Here is a 16,456-nt window from a genome sequence, read left to right as displayed (position 1 = left end):
CTAATATATATGTAGGAATATGAATCCTGCTTTTTCTTATACTGGTAAAGGAGTAAATGTATGTATCAGTGTGAGGATTAGAATACCTAGAAATACATTTATTGTTAACAGGCATCATGTATATCGTCATAAGCCTGATTTTCAGTCATAGCCTCTATTTGTGTGCATGCAAAATTGCCTTTGCACATACTTGCACCCACCCTTCGCAGATGCAAAAACCTGTGTGTGCTCCTGCAAATCCTTGTTTGACTTTTGTGGTTGCAAACTCTTAACATTGGCACACAAGCCATGTTTTAAGTGTATACACAGGTGTTCTACCTGTGAAGTGTAGGTGCATGGATGTGTGTAGGCAGTTTTGCATGCACACAAATAGAAGATGTTTAGACACCCTGCTGAAAACCTGGCCCAATAAATCTCTGCAGTTCCTTCTTTGGTTAATTATATAATATTAATCAGATAATAAATTAGACTTTTAAAAAACTTTTTCTGGTGATTTTATTTTATTTTTTATCGTAGGCTGAAAAGCTTCAGGCTGAGCTAGCACAAGTAAAACAAGAACTTCAGCAGGAGTATCGGTTTACTGCCTTCACAGGCGAGCCTGTTCCCGATTCACCGAGAATGCAGCCTCATAATATCTTTTCTACCATGAAATTTTAATTGCCTGAAATTCTTAAAAGAACATTTGTCTTACAGTATACATCTGTATTGGAAAGCTGCTTTTCAGCAGGCTTTAAAAGTGCTCCTTTTGTTACCTATTCTTGTTGATTGTGTTTTAACAAAGTTTTTAAATTAGAATGATAATAAATCATTCTATCTTGTCCATTCAACTAACATAATTTCAGTAGATTTATAGTTACATGGTTATAAAGTGTTTTTGATGTTATATTGTGTTTCTTTTACTGTTTCTTTCTGACCTTCTTAAGATCCCATTCTGCAATTTTACTCACACAAACCCCCTATTGAAATATGCTTCAGTTGAAGTTTTGCCTAGGTAAGAATTGCAGAATGTATCCTTTACAATGTACATTATTTGGGGCAAGAAACTATTTTTTATTTGTATGTTTATTAATTTAAAATAACATGATCACCTACAGTGCTATATAAATTAATAATGTAAAGAATAATGTATCCCCAACCATGCACTGTATCTTAGGGTTGCAGTTGCATCAGGGGATTCTGGTGTCATAGCCACAACGTTAGTAATTGTTAAAGTGCAGCTCTGCTATCTAAGGATACTTTTCAAATGCAGGAAGATCCTGGGCACTAGAAATATAATTGTGTATTTTTCTTCAATGAATAAAATATTTAAGTATTTTATTTTCAACTTTCTTTCCCCTAGGTGGCATCACTTTCTGTCTCCAGCACTATGATGTAGGGCTTGGATCCTGTTTACAGACAGTGGGAGCTGACAGCTCCAAAAGTCAGCTGCAGCTGGAGGGAATGTGCTGCCTGCTGCCCTCTAGTCCAGGAGGGAGATACAGATGCTGGCAAGGCAAGGGAACCACTGAAGGAAGCAGGAGAAGTGTTGGGGATATTCTGCTATAGCTAGTGACATTCCCCTACCCCCAATTTGAATGAGTGGAAAGGAGACAGGAAAGGACTGGAGGAAAGGCATCTAAAAGCATTGGAGCCAGGAATAGGAAGCAGCTACGCAGGAAGCCAAGAGCATAGCAAGAGTAGGGGATAGGTGGGATAGTGATTGGGATAGGGATGACATGGGACAACTATACAAGCCAGCTGTAGGGAGGTGAGGAAGAAGGGCGTAGGGCTAGAGTCAGCCCTTTTGAAGGGATGTATTATCAATCAATTCCTTCCCCAATCTCCCAGCAGTTGTATCTGTAGTACCCCAGCAAATTCCTCTAATTAGCTGCCTTGCTTTGTCAGGGTCTGAATCACCCTGCTGGTGAAGGGGAAGCAGGTAACAGATTATCTCAGGCTGCTGCTAAATGCCTTCAGAGCTGTCATGCTCTGAAATCTAATCCCTTCAATATCAGGCTGCAGCCAGAAAGTGGGGCCTCCCAAAGGAGAGAAAGAGAAAAGGTAAAAATAAAACACTTGAGCCTGAATCACCACAGTGTGACACCAATTTTATAGGAGTGTTACTCCTTTGAAATATGTGGAGTTATCTAGATGTAAAACTGGAGTAATGCAATGGTGTCTGAAGACCTTTTGCCTTTCTTTTCAAAGCAAAATCCCCATTATTTATTGTACTAATGCCCAGGAGTCTCCTAAATCTAAAAGTCTTTAGTATTTAAAACGGTGCTAATGACCCTTTAATATCACGAGAGCCTCAGAAGGAAACAGTGGATAATTTTTGAACATTATGTCTATTATTTCATTTTATATATTGAAATACAAGTCTTCCCTCCCTGTCTGATCTTTGTAGTCTCCCCTCTCAGCCTCCTCTCCTTGTTTCTGGAGTCATTTGTCTTTCTGCTGCACTCCATGCCTCGCTGGGGTTTTTCACCTTTCTCCAGCTTGATGATGTAAATTTAAAACTTACCTGAACTCCAAATGTCTTGATTACAGTTTGATTGAAATATGGCCTGCTACTGGGGCACAAAATGAGGGTCATAAAACAGCTCTCTGGTGGCAGGAAGCTGTGCTGGATGGGAAAGAGTTGAATTCACGGTTGGGGGGAGGAGGGGTTCCTGTGCAGAAAGTGAGGTGCAAACCTATGGAGTGTTCTGTAGAGGAAATTTTTTTTTGAGGAAGAGGATGGAGAGGACAGAGAGGAAAGGGTGGCTAGCAAACAGAATCCAGGAGTGGCTGGTATTGCTGGTCCTTCAGAATATGTGGCCCAGTTTGATCATGTCTTAATCTGCTCCTGGATACATACAGTTTTACATGTTCATATTTTGGAATCAAATACTGATTAATAATGATTCAATACCTACTGAGTCAAGTTCTGCTCTCACACAAGTGTACAGTCCAAAGTAACTCCATTGGTTTCAATGGAATGTCTCTGGATTGACGCTGTTGAAAATGAGATTACAATTTGGCCCATTTTTTTGTATGACTGCTAACACTGTAAAATGTTGTTTAAGCATTCTGTTCACTGTTTCCATATATACTAAATGTGTAGCAATGTACATTTAGCCATTAAAAATGCTAACATTGAAGAGAAAATACAAAGCACTTGTATATTAATCACTTAAATATAAAGTGATCATATAGTCAACAAAATTATTTTTACCTGAGCACTAGTTATTTTTAAATTCAATAATATTATTAAAATAATTTGTTCTTCTAAATACACTTATCGTTCATACTGTAATTCTAAATAATGTTGCCTAAATAAATTGCATTAGTATGTAAAGATGTATAAAGAGTTTGGGTCTGGCCAGATTATTTAAATGGCTTGTTTAGCGTTGTTGTAAAATCTGCATTGTAAGCTATTTTGCTCAGTGCAGCATACACTTGCCTCTGCACCCAGTCACTATTTTAGCGGGTGCAAAGATGGGAAAAGGCCACAGCTCCACCATCATTCCGCCTTTCCCTGCCTTCTCTGAAGATGCTAGCACCAGTTGTGACACTGGCTGCCGCCTAGCACAATACCAGCACTCCCCTGCCACACTGTGTCTGGCCCCTACACACACGTGCAAACGGGGGAAACTCCTTGTGCCCTCTTTCCACTCTGCACAGTCTTAATTTGCTCCAACGTTATGGGCCAAATTTGCCTCTTGTTTGTCCATCTTTTTAATAGAAATGTCACTCAATCTACTGTCAGCTGCATTGATGTAGATTCAGTGTAAATCAGGTTCATAGAGTTGCTTTGAATGGACATGAGTGGAATTGAGAGTAGAATTTGTCTTTTGTTTGAAAGCTTGGATTCTATGAAAAGGGGACATAAGAATAAAATATCTTGATACTTGAACCTTATGTTTCCTCTGCATCAAATTTCAGTGAGATAACATCAGCATTGTTTAATTTATAGTTTCTTACTTTTGTTGTCCAAGGAATTATGTAAATGTCAAGTCTTGTAAGTAGACTTCCAGTGAATGTGGAACATCCTGCTTTCAATGATACTTCAGAAGGTTGTTTTCCTTCTGCAGCTCACTCTGGATTTCTCTGTCCTTGATAGTGTCAATATTCTTCTTTATGTTTTCACATTGCTTTCAATATATTTTCAAGGTTCTGAAGATCAACAGGAAAGTCAAGGCTGATTGTCTGAAATCTATAAACTGGCCTCTAGCTACTAGGGTTACCACATAAAGTGGTTTCCACACTAAATAAGTACCAGGTCAATGCAATTTTTTTCAACTTTATTTTTTGCTGTTTAAATTAACAGAGAAGAATCAGGGTCAGCACCTTGAGCAGTGAAGGTAAACTTTTACTACTTTATTTGGGCAAGTCTCTACGTGAAACCGACCTTAATCTTTAAAAAGTGAACAGTCGGAGCCCTGTCCTGCAGTCCTCAGTGAAGCAAAATTCTCACCGCCTTCAAAGAAACTTTATTATTAGCACACTTCCAACTGTGTAGATTAGGTCCAAATGTGATCCTGAATAAAACTGGTATGAGCTTATTAAAAGTATCCCAATATTTGTAAAGGGCGATCAATAGTTCAGACAAGTCTTACTTCAATGAGTACTCTTCAAGATTTAGAAAAATTTAAGGTAAATATAGAATTGAAAATAACAGAATTATGAAAGTGTAGAGTTTGATTAAAGACAAATGTGGGGGTGAACTGCCTTTTGAAAAGTTCTTGCTCATATGCAACATGCATATGCAAGCCATCATGGGAGTTAGGAAGTCCTGAGTCTAATTCTGGCTCTGTTACCAACTTGCTATGTGTTACTTTGCAGCCACTTCTCAATGTAAATGGAGATATCTGTACTTATCTACCACAAGGGTGTGGTGAGGATAAACAAATGTTTCTATTATTCTTTCAATATATAATACCCTATAGAATTGATTACCAGTAGATTGTACAGGGTTAGAATGATTGACAAATTTGGATTAGGGGCAGGGCCGGCTCTGGCTTTTTGGCCGCCCCAAGCAAAAAAAACCAAAAAACAAACAAACAAAAACGGGGCGGCCAGAATAGCAAAGCAAAAAAACAAAAAACAAAAAAACAAAAAAAATCTGCGGTGCGGCTGGCACGCAGGTGCAGGGGGACCGGCTGGGGGTGGGGTGGAGAAGGGAGCGGGCGGGAGAGAGAGAGAAGGGGGTGGCCAGGGATACAGCAGGGGCACTGCCACGCGCCCCTCCCGCTGCGCTGCCGCCTGCTGCGAGGGCTCCGCTCCGGTCGGCGGGGAGGGAAGGAAGAGGACTGCCCTGCAGGGCGCTCTGGTTCTCCGCGCCGCCGCCCCCTACAGGGTGGCCAGAGCGGGAGGGGGGGGGGAAAGCGGCTGTGCCGCCCTAGGATTGGGCAGAATGCCGCCTCCAACAATCTGCCGCCCCAAGCACCAGCTTGCTCAGCTGGTGCCTGGAGCCGGCCCTGATTGGGGGGAAAAAAGCTTCTCTTTAGGGCACATTTAAGAAGGGAACCTAGCTTTGTCTTCTGTTTGGTAGTTTCTCCTCCCCCTTCTTCGAAGCACTGAGCCAGGGTCACACATGCAAAATATCACATGATTTATTTCTTACATTTGCAGGTGGACTGGTGTAGGTGGACTTTAGGCGTTCTTGCCGTGTATGTGATTTGCAGCTTAAAGGGCTTTAAAAGTTATCAAAGAGAGGTTTGTCTTGCATAGTTCTCTTCTGGATCAATAACTCTGATTAATGGGAGGTAGAGACTCAGCAGTGTTTTTCATTTGATTTTGAACAAATATAAATGAGATTATTTATTACTGTGTGGGTTCTATTTGTATCTTCTCTGACATTTTCTGCTTAAACAGAAGTGCTGAAGTGAATTCATATTCTCTTATTCCCTTTTCAGGAGTACCAAATCTCCAAGGGGGATTGTGGGAAAGATGTGCTAGCACAAAAATGAATAATGTTCTGTCATTGTACTGGCAGCAAAGAGTGGTCAGTTCAGGCAGTGATGATGGTTAGCAGAGATGCAGTTTGGTGCACTAATAACCATTTTTGCCTTGTCATTCATTCCTACAAATTGAAAAATACTCATTTCTGGGGATATGGTAGAACAGAAGTAGCACCTCTGACGTAAGTGCTGGAACTAGAGATGCTGTCGCACCCCCGGGTTTGAAGTGCTTGCATCATATACAGGGTTTACAGTTTGGTTCAATGGCTCTCAGCATCCCCACGATACAAATTGTTCCAGCATCCCTGACCTCTCACACAGATAAACAAGTACTTAAGGAACCAGAGTACACTACACTTTCACTTTCAAGGTCTTTTATGACCGTGGGTAAAACAAGCTCTGATCCATTCATTAAACCTCTCTTCTTCTTCTTTTTTTACCATATTTAATCTTACCTGTGGTATTTCCACTGTAATTTCTGTGTACGTTTCAGGTATTGTTCTGTCTCTTAACAAATATAATTACATCTGGAAAAACTGTTAAAAGAATGTTAAGGTTGCAAAGTAAAACATTCAAAAGTTAGGAAATGCCAGATTTAAGCTTCTCTGTGCAAGGTTAATTCAGTCCCCTTGTACATATGCATTATGATGCAGGCTTTAATTACATGTTCACATGCTATTTTTACACAGGATCTCTCCTCATTCAGTAACTTTGTAGTTGGTTATTTAAGATTTCTTATTTCTTCAACATTCAGTTTATAGTCCAGGCCTTATTTAACGTACATCACACGGTTTGTTTGGGATATAAATGTTCCCCACATGGTTTGTTTGCAATCAGTCATTGGAAGAATGTGTAGTGCAGGAGCGCAGAAAGTGAAACTAAATGGAAACAAAGATGAAATTGACTAATCTACTTTCACTGTGAAAGATGAAGTAGAAGATATAACAGTCTTGGGGTTCATTAAATAACAAACTAGTGAATGAGAAAAGAATAAGGCTTTAATAAAACAAACTGGAGAGCTTGTGCAGTGAGCTCTTGCACACAGACATGTGGTGTTCCCACATTGTGGAAGCATGATTTCCCCTCTGTGACATCTGAACTTTTGGCAACAGCTGGTTTTGATGCATCCAGAGGAATTATCATCATTGAGCCTGGACATTTTGTTTGAATCCCTGGAATTTAAAGGGCCAAGGATTAAACTGCCGTACACTACTTTGGTGATAATTATCTCTACAGGATTCCAGAACTGGAAACAACATGGAGTGATTCATGTCCATATTTAATTTAACAGCTGAAAGAGAAATGTCCTCATAAACAATAAGCATATTTTCATGGCTGTCCTCTGATTGTGTTTTTTGGATCACAAATGTGATTACTATGATGCTTAATCCATTTCATTATCGCATAAACCACCTTTCCTTTGAATGTTTCTAGGATCTCAATAGCTGGTTGGGAGAAGGTCCCAGCAGTCTTTTCCTGTGTATCTGTGCAACTGCAGACTGAAATACACAAACCAAATGTACATACAGCACAGTGGTGTATGTGAAAGTCAAGTAAATAAAATATACTCAATATCACTCATAGACCAACATTTTTAATCCTGGTGGCCTAACTCCCAGGATCAGGCCTCAACAGCAAGAATTCCCTGACATAGATTTGTAAACATAGTCAATTCCAGAAATTTCAAATGTGGGTGCCTAAAGTTGGGCTTCTAAAATCCATATTTAAGCATCTAAATAAAAAGCCTGATTTTTAAGGGATGCTGGACACCTGCAGCTCCCATCAGGCCACATTTATTTAGACATCTATCAACCGAGGAGCCTATATACTTGCCCGCATCTACTTTTTCTTATATTTGGCAAAGTACCTTTTTTAGATCAGTTGAATAAGTTTATGCTGAATACTTTGAAGATACTTTCTTAAGTATTATTATTAATAATATCTGTCTAATAATTTTAATATATAACTTTATAATCATTTTAATGTCCAACGTGACAAACATTTTGCTAGGTTTGTCCATTTTAAACAGCTTAAAGTTGGAACACTGCTAAAGATGAACTTGGACATAAAACTTATTCCTCTAATTCTCAAGTCTATTGTCCAGTTAACTGTTTGCTTCTGCTTTGGACTGTAGAATTAATCTGCACTGGTTTGAATATTTGGTGATGAAATGCCAGAAATATTACAAGAAGCTACTCTCATTATGTGCCAACATTTCTACACTGTTGGATGCTGCAAAGGTAACTTTCCAGATGCTGAATATAACTGACTCCTATTTAGGTCAGGTTATTAAATCTGCTCCGCCATTTTTCCTTCCCTAGCACTGGCTTTGGATTACATCAGTATGCTTCACTATATATGATGATATATCACATGAATACATCATTAAAGTGACAGCTTGTTCTGATGATGAATTATCAGTGTACATTATGTATTTCTCTCAAGAAGCTGCAGTCTGGAGAAAAGCAAACCCAGGAATGGATTAGCTAGAGATGAAACGCATGTGCTAAGGTGCTTTTATAGTGCCAAATGCTAGGGACCATGTAGATATAGACACTGCAATAATACCAATATGCTGTAATTTGCATCTGTGCACCTAGAGGACACTGATATCTTTTAAAGTCATAAGATTTTGCCAATAATGTTGCCAGTCTTATTTGTTCTGTGGTGTTTGTCCAGTCAAAGTGCAAAGGAAGAAATGACTCTAAGGGTATGTCTACACTGCCATTAGACACCGGCAGCTGCGCCATGCCAACTGACTCAGGCTCACAGGGGTTGGGTTTAAGGGGCTGTTTAACTGCGGTGTAGCCATTTGGGTTCAGGCTGGAGCCTGGGGCTCTAGGACCCTGCACAGTGGGAGGGTCTCGGAGCCTGCACCCCAAGCCGGAACATCTACCCCACAGTTAAACAACCCCTTAGCTCGAGCCCCACAAGCCCGAATCACCTGGCACAGGTTAGCCATGGGTGTCTAATTGCAATGTAGACATACCCTCAGAGCAAACTTCACCATCTTTCCTCTTAGAAATAATAACAATGCTACCCAACTCTTATATAATGCTTTTCACAGCACTTTACTTGGTAGCTCAGTATCATTATCCACATTTTACAGAGGGGGAACTGTGGCACAGACAGGGGAAATGATTTATCCAAGCACCTAGCGGGCTAGTAGCAAACCTGGGAATAGAACCCAGGTTCTTTATCAGTAAATTTTTCTCCAGACATTGTTGCCAACGAGATTCTTTATTCTGAAGTGCCTACAGAAGGTTGAAAGAAGTGGCCCACTGCCTCTCTCCTCCTGTCATTGTGGAGTTTTGGAATCCATACTGAGCATAGACTTATTAGCCATAACCTTGCCACTTCCCAGTCTGCCCATAGTGCCCTTCTCTGCATTCCTATATTGGGAGCCATTTCAGAGCAGGGCTCTACATCACACAGGAAGTTGCCGACTACCCTTTTCAGGTTGCATATATCTGGTCCTCTCCTCCCACACATACTTTGATATGTAGTCTTTCCAATGCATTTTGGGCTTTGTCTTAGGGCCAAATTCCCCTACTTTCCATTAGTTGACACAGACTTGAGGGCTACCTTCTTACTAGCCCTCACTGAAATACCATCTGGATATCTCTTGCCCCACTGAGATGTAACATTGCTGAAGCAATTCAAGTGATCATACAGTGCCTCCTGTCGATCAGTGCAAAGTACTGCAGTGAAGTACTTCTTAACAGCTTAAACTCAGACTCTGCGGGTACTTCTGCACAGATCCTATGGCAGCGAGGCTCAGAAGCCAGGTTCACAGACTCAAGCAGGGGCGGTTGATATCATAGATCAGGGGTCTCAAATTCAAATGACCACGAGGGCCGCATGAGGACTAGTGCATTGGCCTGAGGGCCGCATCACTGATACTTACCCCTTGCTGCCCCCAGCCCCACCCCCACTCCACCCCTTCCATGAGGCCCCGCCTCTTCCCGCCCCTTCCCTGCCCCCATCCCAACCCCTTCCCCGAAGTCCTCACCCCAACTCTGCCCCCTCCCTGCCCCCAGGGGGAGCAGGAGGGGTGCGGACTGTAATGGGGGCTCAGGGCAGGGAGTTGAGGTGCAGGAGGTGTGCAGGGTATGGCAGGGGGCTCAGGGCAGTGAATTGGGGTGTAGGGTGCAGGAGGGGTGAGGGGTGCGGCAGGGGGTCGGGGTGCAGGGTGCAGCAGGAGGCTCAGGGCAGGGAGTTGGGGTGCAGGAGGGGTGAGAGGTGCAGCAGGGAGTTGGGGTGCAGGAGGGTGTGGGATATGGCAGGGGGCTCCGGACAGGGGGTTGGGGTGCGGGGTGCGGGCTCTGGCCTGGTGCTGCTTACCTAGAGTGGCTCCAGGGTGGCAGCACTGCGCACCGTGGCCAGGGCAGGCTCCCTGCCTGCCTGCCCTGGCCTCTGGCCCCGCTCTGCTCCGCTCCAGGAAAGTGACTTTTTTGTGTGTATTATAAAAACAGAATGATTAAACAGGAACAATAATAATTTTCATTCCTATGGCACTGACTATACAAAGATCTCAGAGCACTTTACAAATGTTAATAAATTAGATGAGATAGATAAGTATTCTCCCCATTTTACAGATGAGGAAGCTGAAACACTGAGATGTAAAGTGCTTTAACCAAGGTCATAGAGGAGGCCTCTGGCAGAGCTAAAGAACCCACGTCTTCTGACTCCCACTCCTGTGCCCTAACCACAAAGCCATCTTTCTCATTCATACTATTTACTGTGAAACACAAGCATGTAAATCAGATGTATGCAAATGAGAAATTATTGTGTAGAAAACAAAAGTGACAGTAAAAAAAACTCTAAATAACCCAGATGACTCAGCCCAAGGGACTCTTCCTATGTGTACATTTAAGTATGTGCATAAGGATTTGCATAGGAATGGAGCCTAAACTTCTTTATTTCTGTATCAAATGGCAACACTTTTAACAAGACTCTGGTTACCTTTTTATCAACTACACTGAAAAAAAAAAGGAACAATACTAGAGGAGTTTACATGTCTAATCAACTTCTTGCCAGAATAACTGAAGAATTCTTTGGTTAAAAGAAAACTATAATGTTAAAAGTAATATTTAAATAAATAACCTGTGCATGCTGTATGTTACTAATAAAGTCTTGGAATATTAAACTGGTGGCATTTAAAAGTCTAATTTGTTTCACTATTTTTGCTCTCTATTTTTTCATTTCTCAGCTTGGGCAATGAAAATAAAGTATTAGTTTCACTTTCTGATTTTCTTGCAGTGGAACAATGCTGCAGTGCAGGAGAATCGTTTGTTTAAAAAGGCAGCTTAGATTGGAATTTAAAGAAAAATCATAGAAACGTTTCTTCAAGTTTTAGTTTTACAATGCATAAACTGGGGGCTAAATCTGATGAAGCAGTATGTATTTATTGAACAGCTATTATGGTCCATTTTTAACCTAGCAAGTAAACTGTATAGTTTTATATTCTTTGTATCCATTTGCCTACTGTTTCACTCTTACTTCTGCGCAGATCTGAGGACTGCAATAAATAGAATTTTCAAAAACATCTTCAGTACCTGCTTGTGGCAGAAATATAATATGAAAATTGGAGCCTTATTTTTAACCGGTGGGAAAGCTGTAACCTCTCCGCTCAAAACGTGTTTTGATGGTTTTCTAGCACGGGTTAAGCACTCCCTCCCACCACCACCAACTTCAAAATCGTTTCAAATGCTTCCAAGACCAGCAGTTTAATGCTTTTCATTGGGAGGATGCCTGCCAAAAGCGAACCACAGTCTAATTCCCTAGACTCCTTCTAATATCTCCCCCTCTGTTTCAGCAGAATTTAGCTGCCAAGCCTTCTCCTCCGCAGGGAGAGGGCTGTTGCTTTGCTGTGACCAGTGGGGCTGCCTGCCATCTTTTAGGCGTGCGCTCTAGAGGAGGCAGAACGGAGGAATGTGGTTTAGTCAAGGTGGCTGCTGCAGCGCCAATCCTGACGCGCCACTAAAGCTTGTCAGACTCAGCAGTCACCGTCTCTAAAGCAGGGGAGGCGCTTCCCCGCCCGGAGCGGCCGGAGCGGTCAGTCCTGGGGAGCGAATGCAGCATTTGGCCGCTAGAGGGTGCGTTTTGGAAAGTAAATGCCACATAGTAACCTCTCTAAATTGTCAAACACTGTAATTGTTAAAGGGCTGGAGACCGATCGCCCAGGTAACGTGAGCCCTGGACTTTTCTCTTATTTTCAGTGCCTTTGCAACGATTGTCATTTGTTAAGTTTTAATACTGTTTGGGATTTTTGTTTTGCTTCGGTTTTGTGTGTGTGTTTGTTCTTCCCCCACCCCCATAGCTTTTGGCTGCTCCTTTCCGTTTAGATCCTTATTACAGGCGACTCCAGTGCGACTAACTTCAAACGAATAAGCAAAGCAACCCTCTCCTGTTTCTCATGGTCAAACATTGACCAAACAAACTTAATCGAGATTGAAGTAATCGAGTAAACAACAGCAACAACACTGTAAGTTCAGTGAGCCCACAATACAGTTTTATGAATGTGTTCTATGCATTGGTGGCTCACACCAAAAATGGTTTTAAAGGTATTAAAGAACTGCAGTATTTAGCTGAGGTGAGCTGAAGCTGTTCCTTTTGAATCCCGCAGATAATCCAGTTATTCTGGTTTAGAATTAGTTTTGATTGAACTGGACAGTGTTGTTGTTTTTAATTACCTTTGTTACTATAAAAAAAGACAATTGGAGAGGAAACTATTTTTCAATAACATTTTTCAATGAGTTTTAAAAATAACTTGTTTTAATCTGTTAAACTAAATATAGTAGGAAAATATATTTTTCTATCACGATTTTATAATACTTTAGTCAAACTGATCAGTAAAACACAGATTTTAAAATATCAGCAATGAATAGATGGGTCCAAATAAAAAGAGCCTACATCTTGTCATTTTTTCTTTGACCTAATATATTGTAGAATGTGTCTCATTTATTACTTTAATTATCTTCACTACCATCTTGCTATCCATCCTGTAGTTTCTCATTAAAAAGAAAAGCTATTGTTTACTTTGCAAACAGGAAGTGCAACTTATTTTTTTTTTAAATATGAAGATGTAATTGGTAATAATCATGGCCTTCAAAGGTCTCTTGGAATATATATGTAATCACAAATTCTTTCCTGTGAATGTGAGTAAAAGACTGGTTTCTATTTCACAGCTTTATTTAACTGAACTATTTCTTGTACTGTTGAATTTTATATAAACCACAATGATTATTGAAGAAAAGAGATTGTTGTAGGCATATATTTAAAGAAGTCATGTGATGGTGGGATCTCGGATGGACAGGAAGGGCTGATTGACCTTGGACCCTTTCTGAATGCAGCATTGCTCAGTAAGAAGCAGTTAGTAGTTGTGTTTTCATAGTTACACAGTGTATAGGCCCACTAGAGTAACACTTCTGGAACAGTTTGGTATATGTTAAGTCTAGAGTAAGATTTACAACCAATGAGATTCACTCAGGACCCACAACTGGTAGCCTTTGACTGAATATGAAGGGGAAAAAAGTAGCTTTAACCTTCTTACTTTTAATTTAATGTGCTTCCAGATGAAACTGTTTTTTACTTCCTTGTTGCTTTGCCTTGACAGGCCTAAAAAGGAACCTGACCACTTGCCCATTGAGCTTTTGTTTGATTATTGAAAATAACATTGTTGAATTGCTACTTGAAACAATAATGAAATACATTTCTCTTTAAATATATTTTAAAGGAGCCTGTCAGTGTTGATGTGAGGACTCCCCCAGGAAAGAAAACGTATTTACTTGCAAATTCAGTGCTATATATAGAAGAGTTTTTTTTCACATGATTTATAGTAGCCACCTTCTAATGCAACAGATTTTTGCTCTACTGTCTGCTAAAAATTCCCCTTTTCTAAAGGTACCTCTTTCTTATTTAAATGAATAAGAACGGATTTAGTTTTTCCAGTACCACAATATATCATTTAGAAAAAGGCATTCTGGAAAATGGAATTTATATCACTGGAAATTAAACTAAAATAATAAATCCAGGTTTCTAAAGGCAGTTTTGCTCATTTGGAATCAGACACCTCATTTGGGATTAATTGTAAAGCAGTTTTTACTATATCTTTTACGCATGATGAAGCATTTTGCATTGTGTATCGGTGAGGCATTTGAAATCTCACACATAATTTGTTGAAATTTCACTCATTCACTTACAATTTGACACTCCTGCAGGCTGCAACTCTGTAGGAGCAAGCTTTTGAGTTATAAAAATTTACTGATTGACAGGTGCTGAGAAAAGTGAGCTGTTCTCAGTGTCCTAGGAAAGCAAATTTAAGGTTGCAGTTAACCCTTTAAATGGATAAAAGTGACTTGCTATATTTGCATACTTGTCAGCATTTGAATGCCATTCAGACAGCCTTTAAACACCATTGTAATACATTTGAGCTAGGATATCTTTTTTTAGAGCAGCTGTATGGGAACATCTTATTGAGCTTTAAAAAAACAAAGACTGCTTCTTTCCCTCCCACATTTACATAGGGACAGTCAACACGTATGGATTAGGAGTAAATGATGGTGTAAATTATCTTCCTAAAGAACAACTTGGGCCAGGAAAATTCTTTAACATATCTAAATAGCCTAGTGAGGATGATATAATTATGCCCTACAGGAAAGGTTGGGGCAGAAGTGGAACATCCTTAATCTAGGCTATTAACATATTATTGCATATGGAGTATTCATCCTCCTGGAACCCAGGTTAGGGAAGAGAGGGTGACTCCCCGCTTTCAACGTGCTATGAATCTGATTCTCCTGCAGCCCAATGTAGCGCAGAGGGGATACGCACTGACCCTTTAACATGCTGCTGAATATGGTGCTGTGAGGGCAGAGCGGAGACCCCCTGGACACTTATGTTACTGATGTTGAATTGTGGGGGCAGACAGGAGACCCCCTACCAGGCCCCGCCGTGAGCGGCAGTAGCCGCCGTAGTGTCTTACTGGCATGCTCTTCTCCAATAATCACCCTGAACTGTAGCCAATTGTTGCAGGATTCGGCCGTGGAACGTTCCCGGGAGGGAAGCATTGTGACGTCAGCGCACCTACTAATCCTCCCAATTGAGGGGGAGCCTGGAGCCATGAGGTCATCGCAGCGGCCAGTGTAGCCATCCGGGCGGCGGCAGCGGCGGGGGAGGGGAGAGCAGAGAGCGGAGCAGAACGGGCAGCGGGCCCAAGCGAGGCCGACTGGGAGCCTGCCGCCGCGCTCCAGCTGTACTGAGGCGGACGCCGAGCTCCTGCAAGCATGGAGGAGGCTGAGGCGAAGGAGCTGCAGGTCGGCTCCTGGCTACCCGTGCTGGTGGAGCAGATGGTGAACGACACGTTGGTGGTCACCTTGAGCTGCGGGGAGAGGCGCTTCACTGGAATCCTCCTAGACTGCACTAAAAAGTAGGAGCCCTCAATGCTTTGATTGTTACCCAAAATATTTCCAAGGGTGATAATTGCAACTGTGAAGTTTTTCTCTATAGAGTATGGCCTGCTGCTGCACAGAGAGATCAGAGCAGCTGGGGAGGAGGAGGGATTAGGCCATAATCAGATTAAAGAGTTAAGGTTGCATTGCACATTGCAGGTGGGGGAGGGGAGGAAAGGGGAAAAGAGGGGGGGCGTTCTTCTAAAAAAGCAAGCTCTGGATTTGGTTTCATTTTCTTTTCAAAAATCCAATTTGGAAGGAGATTTTCAGAGGGTGGTTATCCAGTTACACTGCAAAATAAATCTGAAAATACTTCCAAGTGACCATTTTAGAGGCTTTGAAAAGAAGAAAAACCCACTGTGAAAGTATTTTAAAGTAACTCTTTTTATGGGCATAGGTTACTAGAAAAAGTGTGGCCCCCATCAAGCAGGGGAATTGACTACATCTGTTTAAGTACTATCACTGTCGCAGAGGCTGCTAGAGTTAACGTTTTGTTTTGGAGCAGAAACTGCACATTTGTCAAGAAAAAGGTTTGGTTGAATAAAATTATTAGAACTTGACAAAGTTCTTCTTAATGATGTTACAACTGTGCAGTAAGTCTGGGTGTGCTGGGTAGTGGTATGATACGCTTATGATGTCAGAGACTGCCATAATTATAGACTTACTTTCTTTGTTCAGGAATACCATATGCTTCAACAGCTTTATCTTCTGAGGAAACTGACCAGTTACTTTTAATAATGCAAAAATAAAAAGGGTATGGGCATATTAGTCATGGGTTTTCTAGAACACTATACAAAAAGGATCAGTTAAGTAAAACACTTTATTTGCCATGTATTTGGAGCCAATATGCTCACTAAAAATTATTAGTGTGGTAGCAAGTCTTTGATTAGTATATAAGCATACAATGGTGGAATACTTTTTATGTGCATCAAGTTAACATGTGCTCAGCATTTGCCATGTAATCACAAAACTGTAACAAATGATCTGTTAGACATAATGAAATGTGTAATAGCCATTTAGATTGCTGGTTAGCTGATTCTTATTTATTGTTAGTGGAGGGGTTTTTAACCTAGTTAGAAATCA

The 16,456-nt window shown here is 41.0% G+C and overlaps 2 protein-coding genes across 8 annotated transcripts in view; both read left to right on the top strand.

Annotated features, from left to right (window-relative positions):
* Positions 1-3,329, top strand: part of LRRC27 (leucine rich repeat containing 27) — a 61,520-nt gene extending 58,191 nt beyond the window's left edge. For all 4 annotated transcript variants that reach the window (XM_005305317.3, XM_005305316.3, XM_005305318.3 and 1 more), the window contains one exon: positions 517-3,329. In XM_005305317.3, the coding sequence (XP_005305374.2) occupies positions 517-657 (141 nt within the window). In that variant the 3' untranslated portion in view covers positions 658-3,329. The remainder of the gene's footprint in view (positions 1-516) is intronic.
* An 8,523-nt stretch (positions 3,330-11,852) lies between these two features.
* Positions 11,853-16,456, top strand: part of PWWP2B (PWWP domain containing 2B) — a 68,282-nt gene continuing 63,678 nt past the window's right edge. For 2 of the 4 annotated variants that reach the window (XM_065552142.1, XM_065552143.1), the window contains exons 1-2: positions 11,974-12,110; positions 14,958-15,351. In XM_065552142.1, coding sequence (XP_065408214.1) covers positions 15,209-15,351 — 143 coding nt within the window. In that variant the 5' untranslated portion in view covers positions 11,974-12,110; positions 14,958-15,208. Of the gene's footprint in view, positions 12,412-14,957; positions 15,352-16,456 lie in introns of all 4 variants that reach the window. The other 2 variants (XM_005305321.5, XM_005305320.4) reach the window with 2 other exon arrangements.

The sequence above is a fragment of the Chrysemys picta genome, chromosome 7 (assembly GCF_011386835.1).
Source record: "Chrysemys picta bellii isolate R12L10 chromosome 7, ASM1138683v2, whole genome shotgun sequence".
In the NCBI taxonomy this organism is placed as follows: Eukaryota; Metazoa; Chordata; order Testudines; family Emydidae; genus Chrysemys; species Chrysemys picta.
The sequence above is the reverse complement of the archived record's forward strand: the minus strand, read 5'-3'. Positions and strand labels throughout refer to the sequence as shown.